Source organism: Cibotium barometz, chromosome 11, assembly GCF_041138505.1.
Source record: "Cibotium barometz isolate CiBa-2024 chromosome 11, ASM4113850v1, whole genome shotgun sequence".
Classification (NCBI taxonomy): Eukaryota; Viridiplantae; Streptophyta; class Polypodiopsida; order Cyatheales; family Cibotiaceae; genus Cibotium; species Cibotium barometz.
Window position 1 is genome coordinate 16,306,067 of NC_141056.1, and position 19,011 is coordinate 16,325,077.

Genomic DNA, 19,011 nt, shown 5'->3' on the forward strand with positions numbered 1-19,011 from the left:
AAAGAAGAATATTGAATATATTTCACTTGAGAAATTTGAAAAAGAATATGAAAATATCCATCGAGAAAAAGTACCTTTAACGAGGCCAAGCAATTGGCAAAAACTTAGAAAAGTTCCATCAGTATCGAAAGTAGAAAACCGTACTAAATGTGAATGAGATGTGATGTGATGTAAATGGATGTGGATGTGATGAGATGTGGATGGGATGTGATGTGATGTAAATGGATGTGGATGTGAATGTGATGAGATGTGATATGATGTAAATAGATGTGGATGCGAATGTGATGTGAATAAGATGTGATGATATGTGAAAGGATGTGATGTGATGTAAATGGATGAGAATGAGATGTGATGTGATAGATATGCATATGAATGAATGGATGGATGTGAATGTGAATGAATGGATGGATGTGGATAGATGTGAATGTGAATGAATGGATGGATGTGGATAGATGTGCAAGTGAATGAATTGATGGATGTGGATAAATGTGAATGTGAATGAATGGATGGATGTGGATGAATGTGATGAGATGTGAATGGATGTGATGAGATATGGATAGATATGGATGTGATGTAATGTGGATGGATTGAATGAGATGTGATGTGGATAGATGTGGACGTCATGTAATGTGGACGGAATGAATGTGATGTGATATGGATGGAATGAATGTGATGTGATAAGGATAAATGTGGATGGAATGTATGTGATGTGATGTGGATGCAATGAATGTGATGGATGTGAATGGGTGTGATGGATGTTAATGGGTGTCATGAGATGTGAATGGATGTGATGAGATGTGAGTGGATGTGATGAGATGTGAATGGATGCAATGAGATGTGAATGTGATGTGATGATATCTGAATGGATGCGATGAGATGTGAATGGATGCGATGAGATGTGAATGTGATGTGATGATATTTAAATGAATGCGATGAGATGTGAATGTGATGTGATGATATCTAAATGGATGCGATGAGATGTGAATGTGATGTGATGATATTTGAATGAATGCGATGAGATGTGAATGGATGTGAATGTGCTGTGATGATATCTAAATGGATGCGATGAGATGTGAATGGATGTGAATGAGATGTGAATGGATGTGAATGTGATGTGATGATATCTGAATGGATGTGGTGAGATGCGGTGAGATGTGAATGTGACGTAATGAGATGGGAATGGATGTGATGTGGATCTGTGTAGATGTGAAGGGATGTGATGTGATGTGAATGGATGTGATGTGGATCGGAGTAGATGTGAATGGATGAGATGTGATGTGAATGGATGTGATGTGATGTGATGTGATGTGGATATGGGTAGATGTGAATGGATGAGATGTGATGAGGATGGAGGTGACGTGGTGTGGTGAGGATTAGAATAGATGTAAATAGATATGATGAGATGTGATGTGGATGAATGTGATGTGATGTGGATAGATGTGATGAGATGTAATATGATATGATTGGATGAGAATAGACGAAGGATGATGGGAATAGATATGACTGGATGTGGAATAAGCAAAGTGAATTGAGTTAGAAGAATGTGGAATAACGAGAAATGATGTGGAACAATGTGGAAAGATGAGAGTTCGTTAGAAACTGTATTTATGAAACCTGTTTTTAAATGACTGTTTTATGTCTAGAATGTTGGGGAAGCATTTTGACCATCTTGTGAATGAGGTCGTGGAGACCTAAGTGATAAAGTTGCAAAACAGCTGACAGAGAGAATGGAGGATGTCTCATGTAGCAAGGTCCACTGAGGTCTTGACTAGCCTCGGTTCGATTTAAATGGTGAGCTTCTGGTACGGTGGATGAGGGACCAAGGAAGCGGCCTATGAGTGAAGCGCTAGGTGACCTGCAAAGGAGCCTAGAGAGTGCTGACCATACGGTACTCGGGCTCTGGGTCTCGGCGAAGATACCCACGCGTGTGTCGAGGAAGAAAATCGAACAAGGTGTTAGAGTTGTTTTCTGAACTCGGGCATGGATCTGGCTTATTGTCCTTGCTGTTCCTCAATGGATGAGACCATGGCTCTTTTATATGGATCTATTGGTTGATCTTGCTGATCTTCAACGGAGAGTCTATCTGGATTTTCCTATGTGATTATATTGCCGGGTATTATGAGCTAGGAACTATTGAAAAGGCCCCTGAGTGAACAGGTGGTGAGCATTCTGGTTGCGAAGGATGCCATAGGTACACCAATTGGAAATTAGAATTCAAGCAGGATATTTTGGAGGATTATGATTAGTGATACTATGGTTTCATCAAAAGATTGTTTTAAAGATAGATGAATCTCTGAAACAGGAAATTTCATATTGGGTGTGTAAGTGGTGTGACTATCTTGAAGTTTGCTTGAAGCACCGGCTAGGGGACCTGGGAAACTCTTTTCCTTGGTACGTGGGGCAAAACATAACCAAATTTCTAAATGGATTCTATCACTACTAACCCATGGGATTGGATGGGGTTAGGCTGGACTGATGGATCCCTAAAATGAGACTCAATTCTGTTAAGTTACGATAGTTGAAGTAAATCCTTGGATAACCCTTGTTCTATGGAAAAGAATCAATGGCTGTGCCTCTTGATGAGGAAAAAGCCTTGGACTTTATGATCCAAGTGCAAGTCTTTTCCTTGATCTGACCATGAGACTTACGGGTTCAATCAGATGTGTTTGGTTAGTGATGACCTTGACTACGTTAGAATAAAATTATCCTGGAGGAATCGCCTATGTTTGGGCGAGGGAATTTTTTTCGGGTTCGGTTTTGGAAGAACTGAGGGATTAGTCTCTTGTCCGGATATCTGTGGGCGAGGCCCCGAGTGAGAGGCTCTGCCCTGCGCAAGAAGTGCTACTTCCGCTCTAGCACCCCTGAATTCGTTGTGCGGAGGGGGCAGGGATCTTTCACAAGGATTCCACCTTGGCAGAAACACCTGCAGAGATAGAACCAGAACTAGCAGCATCAATTCCAGTGCCAGGACGATTGAGGAATCACAAGAAATGGAGACAGCGGCCCCAGTGCAAGATCTAGCAGACCACATGGATTCAGGTAAAAGACCGCAGAGTGTAGAGCCATCAAGACCGAGCAAAAGAAGGCGTCTGGAAGATGAAGAAAGACTACCCCAGCTGTTCTTCATACAAAATGTCGATTATGAACAGTTCATGCAAGATACTATGGAAGGTTTGGATGAACTATTACGCATGCTAGACTAGAAGGGGCCGCAAGCACAAGTGCACCACTATGGGAGCAGGAGCAAAGAGTATGGTGTTGCCACCTCCTCACAACACACATGCTGCATGATCATAATGCTACACTTTGGAAGCAAGTTAATGAGTCAAACACACACGTACAGACTTTAAAGGAACACTTGGCAGTAGAGCAGAGGCCACACATTGAGATATCATCATGAAAAGTTTGAAGGCCGCTGAGGAGAAAGAGACCAGATACAAGGCACTGGAAAGCAACAATTTGGTTCTAAGCCAAACTATTGTTCATAGAATCAAAGAGAATACGGACTTTAAGGAAAAGTTGGAACAGGCTAAGGAGAAACTCCAGAAGGAGGTTACCCACAACCACGAGCTCACATCCCTTCTTCATGCCCAGAAAGTACAAGAATTCCAGCAAAAATCCATGGCAAAAGAAGAGGAGCTACAAAGACAGATCCAATAGTTATCCTCAAGTCTGAAAGAAGCAGAAGGCAGGGCCACTCACTTACAACAAGAAAGAGAACAAGCAAACAAGGCACATGCAGAGAAAGTGAGAGCACTTAACGATGCCATCAGTGCCAGTCAAGTCAAGATGCAAAGGATGGTGTTAGCACACCAAGAGGCAATGGCATAAGTCATCCTTGGCACATTTTTTACCCCCCTTGAACCAATCAGCATCACATCTTTTGGTACATTGTTTACTCCCATTTTACCCAATCAGCATCACATCTTTTCCACATCCGCCGAGGGGCTGGATATGCTGTGGTGGCACATTATTTACCCTCCTTTTACCCAATCGGCATCACATCTTTTCCACATTTGAGGGACTTGATATGCTTTGGAGGTGGGGGAATGTTAACCCTTTTAGGATAACAAATTAGGCCTTTGTATATTAGGTGCCATGTATAGTTGCACCCTTTGAGGGGGATCAACAACTTAAGCTACCATGTTCCTATCGATAAGACCAAGGTTGTGTTAGTGGGACTGTTGGGGTTGGGGGGAGCTTGCCTATACACAAATAGAGACAGACGTAGAGCTTGAACAAAGAAACTTGAGAGAGCTAGATGCTAGAAACGTACTCTCTAATAATAATAATATGAAAGTACAAGTGAGTACATAAAAGGCCTAGGGATAAATGCCCAACACACAGGAGTGTGTTCACATGAGGAAAAAACCCATCTCCAGCCATTGTAAAAAGTTCCTGTGTGTACGCTCTGTTCACACCTGAACTTCCTGGGAATGGCCGAGTGGACATAGCTAACAAACCCCCCTGAAGTGAAAGGCATGAAGTAGACAATGGTGGAAATCTACTACAAATTACAGCTATGAATGAAGCTATGCACCTAAGTTCACAGCTAGAAGATGTGAAGCATTGCCAATGTAATCTTGTAAGTAGGCAGCATAAGAAGATGGGTAACACTAAAATACCCAATGTTAGAGTGTCAATGCTATGGCTAAGGCTAAGGCTGTTGCACCTTGGCTAGCCACCCATCATGGCATATTTTGAGCTCCAAAATGCATCCTTTCTAGTGCCATTTTACCAAGCATCTTGTTTGTTTCTTCACCCTATGAGGGCCTCTACATGATGGTTGCATTTTGATCTAATCATTCAGCTCGATGTGCAACGGCCTCCACACACCTTCCTCTCTAACATTATATAGAGTACATGGGGATATAGATTTAGGGGTACTTCTAGAGCTTGAGCTACTTGAGCTTTCCATTAAAAATGAAGCTCTAAAGTTATGGCTGAGAAATATAAGAAAGGAAAAAGTAGTAGATTATAGGTTCTAAGTGCAAGATCTCTCAAAATAGGGTGAAGAAAATAAGAGAGAGGAAAAGGATGCAGGTTGTAAGCTCTAAGAACAAGAAGGCCTCAAGAAATGGTAAGAAAGAAGAGAGAGAAGATAGATTTACATGTTGGAGACTCCAAGAGCAAGAAGCTCTCAATACTAGGTGAGCAAGATGAGGGAGAAGAGAAAGGTTAAGGTTGGAGGATCAAACAGCATGTAGAAAGCCTAAATGAGGGAAAAAAGTGGAAAAAATGGACGTATACATCAAAAGATATCCTTTTTTTGGAGAGAGATTAGACTTTTTGGGAGGGAAGCTAAAATTTCAAAATTTTAGGTTCCACTACACTACGAAACTTGCAAGCGGGGAGAAGTGGACTAGTTTTTGAGGTAGCCCCTACTTTGAAAGAAGCATAGTAACTTAGGATAACTTTAGAAGTGGCTCCAACCTCTAGCCAATAAGAAAATAGGAGAGGGGTGAATAGAGGGGACCACAAATGTCACATTGGTGTGAAAACATCATTTTTCTATTTGCCCACCTTAGCACTTGATTAGATTAGTACTAATGACTTTGCTTAAAATGTGGCTCATTTTTAGCCCATATTGGGCTAATGTTTTTGCCTTTTTTTTTGGTCTTGCATGTGAATAAGCTCTTGGAAGTTGTCAGGCACACTGAAGAGAGGGGTCACACAAGGTGTCTAACCTTGTATGAACATAACCTTAAGATTGTGTTATTTAAATCATGCTCATAGGTCTTAGTTAAAATTGCACATGAGTTCATGCACTCTAATTGGGCTTTGGGCTCGTCTTAGCTTTTTTACCATCATATTTTAGCATGTGAATGTGAATTAGGAGCAATTGTGTGTGTGCAATGGATCATCATGGATGATATTGTCGGTCGGGTGGTCATGTGGGCCTTTGGACACTCAAAATCAAGTATAAATTGCACCCTATGCTTGCAATTATAATTCATGCTTATTTCTATGTAAGGGGCGCCCTTCTAGTGTATCTGGTATTATATGGAATAGAGGGATACTTAATGAGATCTTTAAAAATAAGGTAATTTAATCTTACCAAACCTTTAAGAATAATATGAACCTTCTCACTTTCTTTCTTGAGAACATGTTTTTAGGGTTCATGAGTACTACATTCTCTTATTGTTACAAAAGTTTGATACATGGTCATAATGACACATTGTTATTGATTGAGAAACCATCCTTGAGCTTAACATAGTAGAAAAACACTCCCATTTAAGTGTTAACAATCCTTGAGAAACCATCCTTGAGCTTGACATACTAGAAAAACACTCCCATTGAACTGTTTAACTTCATTGGATTGCCAAATATGAAGATTCTTTTCATATAAACAATCCTTGTCAAATAATGAAGTAGCTTGTTTTAGTGAGGAGCTTGTGCAAAAAGAGATCCTTAGTATGACAAATCTAGGGGCTTCATGTAAAACATTTATAGCCTTTTACATCTAAGAACTTTACATTTTTACAATAAAATAAATAAAAATCTTGTATATCTTCATTAAGATTAAGAGAAAAAATGGATATTATACACTTATGTATATATTATTTCACCAAAGTTTGTATATAATATGATAGTATTTCTAGCTTATAGCTTCAAGTTTAATCTAAAATAGGCAAGGAAGATTTATAATCATATTACTTTACAAGACATATTTACACACATTTTTCATAAGCTAGAGGATTACTTTCACATGGGACTCAAAACACACATTTTCACAGTACACACTCATTAATATAGATATCATAGTATCCACACATCACAATCACAAAATTAAAGTTTCATGTTCCTTCGCAATAGATTATTTGTTTAGTCTACAAATCTTGTTATTTATTAGCCATTGGAAAGCATTTTTTTAAACTAAAAAAAGTTTCTACTTGATATTTTTACCATATAACTAATGAGTCATTTTTTAATATTTTTTATCCATTGATGTTTATCTTACAAGACTATTTATGAATCTCAATAAAACTATTTAAAAATGATAGCACTTGAGAAAGCATCTCTAATGAGAGGGTTATTGATCCTTATCAATATTTTAATTTCATTTGTAGGATCAAAGAACTTGTGTGGAAAGATATCCTTGGCAGCATGAATCTAGGACCTTCATATGCAATATGTAAGACCCTTGAAGCTAAGCACTTTTTGCCTCTTACTTTTTACAAAAAAGCATATTTTCTTGGGAGTTGTACATGAAGAGAATATTTTAGATTTGGTATGCTCATGTATGAATGGTTTCATCAAAATTCCAGAAAGATATGTATCCTCATGATATGATTTAAAAATCAAGTAGCTTACTCCTGTAGCTCTACATTTTATCTCTCAATAAAAAACTACTTTGTATTACTTTTAGATGTGAAGATACGAATCAATTTAATGCAAAAAAGTATCTAGATTCTTTTTAGACAAACAATACCTATTCTTAGTTTCTAGTGAGGGACTCGAAACTTGCGCTCTCATACCTTTTTAAGCATCATAGCAAGCTAGCTATATGCCCTCACTAAAAATAAAACTATAAAGTTAAGTGACTAATCCAATGGCACTTCTTAATAAGTCTATTTTCAACTCCAAAATTCTTTTGATGATTGTTATAGTAGGAAAAGAAAAGTGTTTAAACAATAATAATACATATACAAACATTTTGATGTTCTTGGCATGTAGGCAATTAAATTATATATTTTTTTGGTTCATGCAATGGTTTCATTGATCTTTATTTTCCTTACAAGAATCATAATCATGAGCTAAAGGAAATGACCTGAAAATATAACACTTAAAATATATTCTCTCTAATGGGAGGCTTTTAACTTAGTCAATACACCCTTTGATTCCAAAAAAAGAAGATATATATTTAGAATCACATATTGTAGTGAATGAACTTGCCTTGATATGTTTTTGTAAAGAAATTATGATTTGAAAGCAAAAGTATAAATTTTCACTTTCCATTGATTTGATTTGATTTTACACAACAAGAGAGGTGCTGCACGATAAACCTACTAGAAAGACGTGAAAGATTGAGCATGTATCATGGAGTAGAACAAAAGAAACAAAAGTTAATAGAAAATCACTTCTTTATAGATATTTGTTCTATGTGCTTTTCATGTCTCTTACGTAATGTACGATAAATGACATGCTCAATATATGATTTGAATTTTGCAAGTCTTATTTACCAAAGAAACAAGGGTTTTTGTCATTAGTGGGGGAAGAGAAAAGAAGGGGACAATGGGAAGAACATGAAAAGGGAGGGAAGGATTTATCTCCCGCACCTCCCCCCCCCCCCCTCGCGCCCCCGCCCCAACCCAATCCCCAAGAAAAGGTTAACCCATTATTTCAAAGGCTTTAAAAATTAGATAAAATTGATTGGTCTAGTTGACCAAAAAAAAAATCGAAGTAAATCAGCCACATGTGAAAAAGTTTTGAAAACTTTAAGATCTTTATAGTTGAGAAGCACACGAATCTTCATAATAGGGATGTGCACACAAACTTAGATATGTTTAGAAAATATGATTTAAAAATAATTTACTACAAAATAAGTGAACATTAACCTACTTGAAACTTTTTAAAAGAGCAATTCAAATAGTTTGAAACATGAGTTTCTCTATTAAGAAAAAAGAGAGAGAGATCTCCATCATGCTAGAAGCCATAGAGGTGCCAAGTGTGAGGTGAAAACCGCGTGGTAGGGAAATGCTAGCATGGCTCTAATAGGTGCCTAGTGCCAAGTGTGTGAAGCAGGTTCAAAATTCTCTCGAGAAAGGGGCAAAAACTGTGGTTATGGAGGGCGTTTTTATAACGAATTTAGTTGAGAGTATAAGAAAAATGGAGGGAAATAAGGGAAGGGCCAAGGGATGTGCACAGAGAAAGGACAAGTCTAGAGAGGAATATGTGAGGGGTAGGGGGGTGACATGGTAGGTGACTCATTTGTCACTAGTAGTGTCTTCTTTTGTAACGTTTTTGAGGAAGGGAGGGTGGTCAAGTACAAGGTAATGAGGGTTGTGGATGATTTGGAAATCAATATATATATGTGAAAGTGGGCGAGGGCATGATGCTTGTTTCCTTTTTGTCTCATCTGATGGCCCCCTCATTTGTTGCGATGCTAATTGAGGGTACCATATTTTGACTTGTTGATTAACTCGAGCTGGTGCATGTGGGAGCAGCTGTTTTTCAATTCCCACACAGTAGCTCAACTTGTCGACACAATCTCTTTCTGTAAAAAGCACAGCCTGGTACACAACCTCTCTGCCCTATAAGAACATGTACTCTTTCGGTGAATGAAAAGCATGCATTCTCCCATGGCCTGCTGCCCTCTCTGCCTCACACCATGGACCGCCATAGCTGCTGCCCTCATCTCATCTTTGACCCTTATCGTGGCTTTGGTGCTCATGAAGTTCAATAGCTGGTTTTATGAGCCCTCCCTCAGAGCTTGGCAGGCCCCTTTGCCACCCGGGGACATGGGCTGGCCTGTCTTCGGCAACATGCCCCAATTCTTGTTTGCTTTCAAGCGTGGTCATCCTCAGTCCTTCATCGGAGACTACATAAAAAGGTAACGCTTCTTGAAAAATATTCATTGAAGAATTTGAAGCATAAATATGTAGATAGATTCAATTTGAAGCATAAACGTGTAGATTCAATGCGCATGGCTCAATTTCCATTTCTTCCTTTTGTGTTTTTGATGGTGAATTCCACATCAGTTCTTAATGCTTGCTAGAGTCATTGGTGGCATTATTATGGCAATAATTCATTCCCTTATGTATAAGTACTTGGTATTGAGCTATAGACTTGGGTAAGCCAATGGGGATAGTGTATTAGAGCCACTAGTTCAAGACAATTTTACTAAGTTTGTTAGGTCCCGTTCCTTGCACTTCCACTCTTCCATCTGGACCATATAATTCTTGCACCACTCAAGTGCTACTCCACATTGTCATATGAATAATATGGTCTTGCATTCCTTGTACCTCCGCATTGTCGAATGAATTATATGGCCTTGCACTCAAGCCTCATTTTTGGCTCGATTAAGAGGAACTTATTACTCAATCTCATCATAGAAGGATACATGGTTGCATGTCTAAGGTGCTTATATCTATGAGGCATTTCTCACTCAGTTATGCATTGAGTCTCTAGTAGAGGATACATGGTTTTTATCTAGGAGGTACTCCTTACTCAAATATTATGTACTATCACGTTATGTGCTCTTTGAGCTCATCATCTATCTCTATCCTCAAAATACTTAACCATTTGTTTTTTTTTGGTCTTTTATTAGGCTTTGCTACAAAATACCTAGTTTACCAATGTGCATGATAACACACACACACACACACACACTCTCTCTCTCTCTCTCCCCCCCAAAGGTAAAACATGGATTTAGTGTAATTGCAACTTTAAGTTTGGAAAATACCCATAGAAATTAAATTTCGGGGTCTCAAAACTTGCAAATTTGGAGAGGCTTATAGAAGAAAGAATTTTTTCTTCACATATTATTATTTTTGAAGTTTGAAACAAAGGGTTTTTCCTAAAATACTCTCTCTCTCTCTCTCTCTCTCTCTCCTGGGTGTGTGTGCGTAAAAGAGGACACTCTCAGTACCTTTCTGCCACCCATAGGTGGGGTAGAAATGGCTAGTGGGATTGCCCTTGAGATGACATGGACCCACCTGGGTTCAAGTCTCTCCATGGGTTGGTCTCTGTAGATCAATAAAGTGAGCTTTAAGCAGGGCGCGCTCTCAAAATAGAAAGTGGTGATGTTTGGGCGTGAAGGTACAAGAGGACGGGGGTATACAAGGCCTTCATGTTTGGGCAGCCCACGGTGTTGGCGACAACGCCCGAGGCATGCAAGATGGTGCTAATGGGGGAGGATCAGTTTGTGAGTGGGTGGCCGGCGTCGACGCTGGCGCTCATGGGCCGCAAGGCCTTCACCTCGCTAGGCCGGGAGGAGCACAAGCGCCTGCGCAAGCTCACCGCTTCCACAGTCAACGGGCCAGCCGCCCTGCAGAAGTTCATGTCCGCCCTCCATACCTACACCACCCTTGCGCTCGACGACTGGGCATCGCGCCCTCAGCCCATTTGCCTCCTGATGGAGCTCAAAAAGGTCAGCATTTCTCTCATAATTTAGCCCCGTGCTTTAATTAATGTATCATTAGTCTTAATCTCACCCCTCTTTCTCTCATCTCTGTCGCAGCTCACATTCCAGATCATCGCTGATATCTTTATGGGTTGCAAGCCTGGAACAAGATGTGATGCTGTGGAGAGAGAATACAGAAAGCTCAATGTTGGTGTCCGGGCAATGGCAATCAACCTTCCCGGAACGGCCTATAACACTGCTCTCAAGGTAGCTAAAATCTATCAACATAAATTATTTGGCCAATATATCTTAGAGTGTGAGCTTTTTATTACTTACAACATGCCAAATGATCATTTCTCAAGGTAACTAAAAGGCTACAAACAAAAAATCATTGGCCACCAATAGCTCTTTGAGTGTGAGCTTTTTATATTACCTACAACATTGCCACAAAGGAATCATTCCTTTATAAGGGAGAGAGAGAGAGAGAGAGAGAGAGAGAGAGTGTGTGTGTGTGTGTGTGTGAGAGAGAGAGGGGAGAGAGAGGAGCAATGAGGACAAACAAAGCCATAAAATCCCTACAAGCTTTCCTTTGAAAGTTGCCACGCCAGATGGAAGAGAAAAGGAGAGAAATAATTTTACTCTTATTCATAGACAATTAGAGATACTAATTGCCCATGTAAAAACCCTATATAGCATGTGTGTTCAAGGAGTATTTAAAGAACTCTCTATCTTCAAATATTTATAATTTAGATACAATTTGAAGATCGTTTTTTTTTCACTTTTTGAATTTAAAAATCCCTTGTGTATGTATTTTCTTTGTAATCCATATAAAAATAAAATCCTTCATATATTGAACGTACCTACTATCTTACATATGCTTTGGTGGCAAACCCCACCCCCTCCCCCTTCCCTATAATTAAATGTAATGAGGGAATCTTGCATGTCAAATATAAGGAGGGTCTTTATTAGGAAAGAGAGGGACTCCAACCTATAAAGGGAGTAAGAGAAAGAGAATTTAAGAGAATGTAGAGACCCCACCTCTACAAAAATCTTTTAATATAGCTTGACAAAAGTCAAAGGAAAGTTTGGCTAAATATAAATGCTATAGCTTCCTTACAAAAAGTGGAGTGAAACAAGGGTACTAAGATATATATATACTTATTTTAGATGGATTTGTTGGCCGAAGTTTCAATATATCACTATAGCCTTCTTGCTTTTATAAAGGGAATAAATCAAATCTAAATTTTCTTCTTTATTGCTATTCCAACCGAATGGTCTATGGAAACTCTACCTTTTATTTAAAGAAAATTGTGTGTGTGTGTGTGTGTGTGTGTGTGTGTACATGTGCACGCACACACTCATAGCCAACCATGCATGCTCATGTACATGTAATGCCCCCTCCCTTCTCACATATGCACACATGCACACACACATGCATGCACATGTATGCATACACATGCGCACACACGCACACGCGCGCGCGCACACACACACACACACACACACACACAATGGAGGTAACAATTGTATATGATAGTGGAAGCATGCGAAGGTGTAGGATTGTGGACTTAGAGGATCTAGGTAGAGAGGACCATGTTTGCATATCATCTAGAAAATAAATCTTTTCTATTTCAAATAGCTTGCTAAAGGTTGGAAGATGGTTTTTTTCCTAATATATACTTTTTTAACTTAATGTTTTTCTCTCTTAAATGAAAAAGAAAGATTCTATTATTGAAGAGATACTAAGAAAAATGATTATGTGCCATTAAAGCATACAAATAGTAAGCCATTACAAGTTACATCACTATTCTTTTATGAATGCGAACGCATAGTACTCAATTTAATGCATATTGTGCTTGTTGGGTATAACCTTTAAAAGAATTTATCTAGGTGCAATGCTAAAGTGACCATATATAAATATAATCCTTAAATAAAGTAACATACATTACAACAAGTGATGGGATCCTAACTTGCATGCTTGCATTTGTGTGTGTGTGTGTGTGTGTGTGTGTGTGTGTGTGTGTGTGTGTGTGTGTGTGAGAGAGAGAGAGAGAGAGAGAGAGAGAGAGAGAGATCACTTTTTTAAAATCTTTGATTTTAACTTGGGTGACAAGGTCCTTTAGTTTTCATTGTAGAGGCAAGTTAGAAAAAAAGGTTAGTTTGGAAAAATGACTAACTTAAAGTGTTTTCACTAATTAAAAGGGAAAAAAAGTGTTTTCACTAATTAAAAGGGAAAAAAAGTGTTTTCATTAAAAACTTTCAATTTTACTTTTTGTGACGAGCTATGAAATGTTTGGGCCATTTAATTCCCAGGGTATAGTAGTTAAGGTAGATAAAAGGATTACCATAAACAATAAAAAAATGTTTAAAATATTACTTCCACCGTATGAACGTAGCCCAAAAAGGTTGGAAAAAAAAACTATCACAACATCTACCATCTAGATCACCATCTTGTCTTAACACACCTTGTCATAAAGCTTTTATTACATATGTCAATAAATCTTAAGTGCATGCATTGCCATAGGTTCCCACACTAGTACAATTATGTCAAATTGATAAGACAACCCCATTTAACCATTCTTCCTTAACCTCTTATTTCTTTTTTTAGAGTTGATTCATAAATTTAATATTTCTTTTGCATTTAACCATTTAACCATTTAACCATTTAACCATTCATCCTTAACCTCTTGCTTCTTGTTTTAGAATTGATTCTTAAATTTAATATTTCTTTTGCATTTGCATTTTAACTCATGTTTTGTGTTTCCCAAGGGCAGTCTCGTTTGCGTTTGGTAAGATTGCTTCAAGAAGCCATTGACGAAAGAAAAGACTTGATGAGTCATGATAACTTCATTGGGTGTGATGATACATTAGAGGCCCTTCTTTTGACACGAGATGAAGATGGCAAGGCCTTAACTGATGAAGAAGTCATTGATGTGTTACTCATGTACCTCAATGCTGGGCATGAGTCTTCTGCCCACACAATCATGTGGATACTCATCTACTTGGGAAAACATCCACAATATTTTGAGAAAGTTAAGGTGAGTCTATACAAACTACACTATGTACATTTATAGGTGCATATGCACTATGCACATTTATAGGTGCATATGCACTATGCACATCTATACAAACTACACTATGCACATCTATAGGTTCTTTAAATAACTAGTTTACAAATTTGAATCATTCTATAGCATACAAGTTGATATAAAAAAATTTCAAATTATTTTGAGGAAGTTGATGTGATTAGTTCCATGCCTCACTAGTCTAACTCCATCTCTCTCACCTTTTGAGTACATAGGGTTTCCTACATTGTCATTCTACACCATTACCAACTTAAGTGACCTTTCCTTGACAGGTAGAGCAACTTGAGATTCGAAAGAGTAAAAGAGAGAATGCATTGCTCACCTTTGATGACTACCGTAAAATGAGGTACTTGTCTCAGGTAAACTAGCACCTATGACAATATGGCTACTTTGTTGTTTTAGTTACGTAGAAGAAGAATGAAAAAAGCATTTCTCTGTTCGAGTCTCAGAACGAGCTTTCTCGTCTTTGACCCCAGTTGGAAAAACAAAAACAAAAAGAAGAATGAAACATGGGGCAAAGTTTAAGATTGATAACTCAATTACACAAATAAATGTTAGGATGTTAATTTAGTGTAGTTATAATCTCCAAGGTGTGAGCATGCTCCTCAGAGATCGGTTTAGCTTGACACAACCCACCCTATCCAAGAGGCCGAGAATTCAAAAACCTTAAGAAAAAAAAAACCACAAGGTCAATGGACAAGTGGTTGTGATGTTAGTAAGGAACCTTTTTCACCTTGGTTTCAGGTAATAGATGAGACTTTGAGACTTGTCAATATCTCACCAATGGTGTTCCGGAAGTCTCTCCAGGACGTGGAGTTCAATGGTAAGGGCTCCATTTCAAACACACAAATTTGCTGGATTGAAGCACAATAATGTTGATTGTACCACATGCTAAACCACTACTATAATCAACATGAAATGAAATAGGAGCACCATAGACTAACATGAAATCAAAATTGAACCATAGGCTACACAATTCCGAAGGGCTGGCATGTTGAAGCATGGATGAGGCAAGTTCATTTGGATGCTGAAGTGTATAGTGAGCCCTTTAAATTCAACCCTGACCGATGGGAGGTAACATGGCCTTTACATTCGCTATAAATGAAATAACCCTTTGGATAACAAACCACTAAACCTTAGAAGATTACTTTGATTTTTCTGTTTTAGAACAAAGTACCTAAGCCTGGGACATTCATCCCCTTTGGAGCTGGTGTTCATATGTGCCCGGGAAACGATTTTGCCAAGCTCGAAATGGCCGTATTTATGCACCATGCGATCTTGGACTATACGTAAGTTATCAATAAATGGATGAATTATATGCCAGATTCTTAATTAAGGCTCGGTTAAGCGCGATTTGGTTAATGATGATGATGACGACGCAGATTTCAGCCTGTATCTCCCGAGGCACCGGTCGTCTACCTTCCACACCCCCGACCCAAGGACGGCTACCCTGTTCGTGTGCTTAAGAAAGAGTCCCAATGTAGAGTGCCGTGAATCCGTGCTATCTTTGTACATTTTTATATGCATGCAGTATGAAGTTGCTTTGCATCATGTGCTACTGCCTGTCACCCATTAGGAAATGGTATCCATGAGAGCATTATATGTCAGCCCACGGCTTAGCGTATCATGTAAATTTTTATGTTTCACCTCAGTATAAATAGTCCATCTTTCACATCTTGATCATTATCGGTTTGGCGCCCTTACAAGAATAAAATAAGATTTAAAGTGGATTCTTAGTTTCTTTTTCTTTTATAAGGTCTTTTAAGGCCTTATTCCTAGATTCCTAGTTGTCACCACCTTCTTCTCTCGCTTTTTATCCACCAGAAAAGAGTGAGAAACTAAAGCACACTTGTAGAGATGAGTTCTTGCTATTCTTTGTTTTGGCTCTTCCTTTTGTACTGGTGGCTAGACGGTTCTTAAGAAGAGATGATGTATTATTCCAACTTCCGAACAAGCCTATGAATTCAAGGACATATATTTTTTCAAAGTCAAGGCGAAAATTCCTATGGAAGATAAAATTTGATCTCCATCTCCTCTTGTCAAACCTAAAGTATCCATCTCCCATAGTCGTGGCCATCGATCATCCTTGCATCCTAGCCCATGGTGAAGCTCACAAAGAACAAGCCCACACATATGAGAGAGAGACATCATGTGTACTTGAGAGAAAACAAGAGAGACCCTAAGGATCTACAACAACTATCGTTCCTCAAGTGGCTCTATACATGCTACCCTCCTCCTTAGATCTCATTGCTAGATAGAGATCAATCATGCATGTAAAAAATTGCAATAGGGGTGGGAGGCCTTGCTTGGTGAAATATTTGATAGGGTGGAGACCCTCTAGCACGAAAACAAAATCGAAGAAATTAATCTTGCTTGAAGCACCTTGCATACCTTGAGAGAGAGAGAGAGAGAGAGAGAGAGAGAGACAAAGAGAGAGAGAGAGAGAGAGATGTAGGCGACTATGAAAGAAAATGTGTGTGTGAGGATATGTAATTGAGAGAGATATAGGCGACTGTGAAAGAAAATGTTTCAAACCCATGCCCAATTAATGTTGAAAAACTATTCACTTTCTAATAATACCCAACATTTATCCTAACTAATTGATTGATTGTTATTTTTTACAAATGTTAGGCCCCTATTCATAGCAATATATAGAATCCTATGTAACTTTTTTTAGTGAATATTAAAGATAGGATGTATTGTTCCAACTTCCAAGTGTTGGCAACCCTCGCGGGGTGCACCTCAAAAAATGTAAGTCTACCACGTGCGATCATCAGGTGGGGTTTTTTTAATCCAAAATATTGGGTAAATTTACAGAAATACAATTACAAGAGGGGTATTTTAATTGTACTTTGGAAAAAAACCCGTAAGTCTATAAAGAAAAAGGGGTAGTTTTATTAGCTCAAAATTCACAGATAAGGGGTTTTTTAAATACCCCTTGAACGCACGTCGTAGGAGGGGCTTCCATATAGTGCACCCCCCGAGTGGCAACCTCCCCAGCAGTGGATTGCTGCCAAGCATGTCCATTGGGTAATAACTCTGGATCTTTTCTTGTAACATCCTTGTAACTATTCTTGCCAACAGGTAGTACTCGGGCGAATGTAAAAGAAAAGGAGAGTAGAGAGAGAGAGAGGGTGTGTGGCAATATACGGGCTAAGCGCCTTACTCAGTAATACAATGATTGTTGGCATCGTCTTCATCTCCAGTTCTGTGCAAACGTGATTGATTCTCAAGTTGTGTCATTGCTCTCTTTGTTTTGAACATGTCTTTTAACTTGTGTCTTTGTCCACAACCAATCCTGTGTGGAAGTGACTCCCTTCCAAAGACAGGATTAGAAGCCATGCTAAGAATCTCTCTAGATGCAGGAACTAATTGCTGCTGCCCTATTGCAACCAACTTCCTTAACCTAGGCAAATCGATGGTGCAACGTGCTAGCATTGGATTATCTTGTTGGGCATAGTAGCATTAGTCGTATCTTCTCTAGAGCCGACTAGGTGGTCCGGAACCACGCAAGTGCCGGACATCGACACTTTTGGGCAATCATGTGGCATGCCAGGTAGGGAGTAAAGAGATAGAGGATAGTGTAGGTGAAGTCTATTGAGATATCGAGCTCAACTAGTGTTACGGCGGACATTGATGACCCGCCTAGGTGATAGCTTCTGCATCTACACCATTGCCATGTGGTTGGTGAGATTATGGGTGATATGCGGCTAGTGGGATGACAGGCTATGTGATAGGCATTTTGGATTACTAGAGACTGGCATAGTTATAGCGCCAACTCATTTAGCTGGGTTCACATTATGAACCGACCCTTGTATGTTATAGTAGTTGAGTACTAACCCATATAGTGTGTACTCTTATCTTTACGTTATGGTTGGTTCAGTAGAGAAGAAGAAGATAGAAGAAAATTTAGCTATCCATCTCTCTCTTGTGTGTGTGTGTTTGCTTGCTAGGGTTTGAAGCTCTCCCTCTCCCCCACATTCTCTTTATGGTATTAGAGCCTGGTTTGTGTGAGAGATAAGGAGGAAAGCAAGATGCAAGAACAAGCAAGGAAGGAAGCAGTACTACATGGAGCTGTCTTCGCGGGAGCAGAGCTATAGGGCAAGTATACCATCCTATTAGACAACAGTTTTTCAGCCAGATTTGTGATTCGGGTGCATTATGGGCCCCGTTTCATCACTTTAGGTATTTTCGGCAGTTTTGTGAAAGTTCTCGTAGAGAACCATTTTTGCTCGAAATCTGGTTATTACAGTGCAACAATGCATTTTGGAAGTGCAAACAGGGTTTGCACATGTATTGTTGATATTGGGTGTATGTACATGTACTCTGGTCACATTTGGTGACATAGGCTGTGCTGAAGTACCGCTTCTACAGCAATTACAAGAGATATTGATGTATTACAGGTTGCATACAGAAGTTGTCTGTTTGCAGGTTATTTGATTACTGGAGGAAAACATGTCTGATAGAATTAATCAGATTGTTACTGAGAAGCTGGATAAGAATAACTTCCATGCCTGGAAGTTCAGAATGACCAATTTTCTAATGGGTAAAGGATTTTGGGATTATGTACAAGGAAACAATAAGGAGCCTCCAGAGTTATCTGAGGAGAATGCCACTCCTACAGATATAAAGGCATTCAAGGATTAGAATTAGGGTGCAAGCAAAGTCATGTACTGGCTTTCAATTAGTGTCACAAACACTATGATAGGACACGTACAGGATGCAAACACTCCAGCACTTGCATGGCAAAATCTGGTTCAGATGTTCTAGACTAACACAAAGGCAAGGAAATTATAGTTAAAGCAAGAGTTGCATACTGTGGAAAAGAAAAGCATGTCCATTAATGAACATGCCTTAAAG

The 19,011-nt window shown here is 39.0% G+C and overlaps 1 protein-coding gene across 2 annotated transcripts; it reads left to right on the forward strand.

Annotated features, from left to right (window-relative positions):
- The first annotated feature begins 9,187 nt into the window (after window positions 1-9,187).
- On the forward strand, window positions 9,188-15,829 carry LOC147633828 (ent-kaurenoic acid oxidase 2-like). Of its 2 annotated transcripts, none has more exons than XM_086804882.1 (9): window positions 9,188-9,553; window positions 10,762-11,092; window positions 11,183-11,332; window positions 13,840-14,103; window positions 14,424-14,510; window positions 14,896-14,974; window positions 15,119-15,225; window positions 15,319-15,440; window positions 15,541-15,829. In XM_086804882.1, exons 1-9 carry the CDS (start codon window positions 9,282-9,284, stop codon window positions 15,725-15,727), a joined length of 1,599 nt encoding a protein of 532 aa, XP_086661008.1. In that variant the 5' UTR covers window positions 9,188-9,281; the 3' UTR covers window positions 15,728-15,829. The 2 variants fall into 2 exon arrangements, with proteins under 2 accessions (XP_086661008.1, XP_086661010.1); XM_086804884.1 differs by having other exon boundaries at window positions 9,196-9,553; window positions 15,534-15,829.
- The last annotated feature ends 3,182 nt before the right edge of the window (window positions 15,830-19,011 follow it).

What these genes read in the sequence shown, in the direction of transcription:
- LOC147633828 (XM_086804882.1), top strand. Translation starts at nt 9,282, where the DNA reads ATGAAAAGCATGCATTCTCCCATGGCCTGCTGCCCTCTCTGCCTCACA. An exon ending in AATATTTTGAGAAAGTTAAG is followed by an intron (nt 14,104 to 14,423) that starts GTGAGTCTATAC and finishes TTTCCTTGACAG; the next exon opens with GTAGAGCAACTTGAGATTCG. An exon ending in TCAACCCTGACCGATGGGAG is followed by an intron (nt 15,226 to 15,318) that starts GTAACATGGCCT and finishes TTTCTGTTTTAG; the next exon opens with AACAAAGTACCTAAGCCTGG.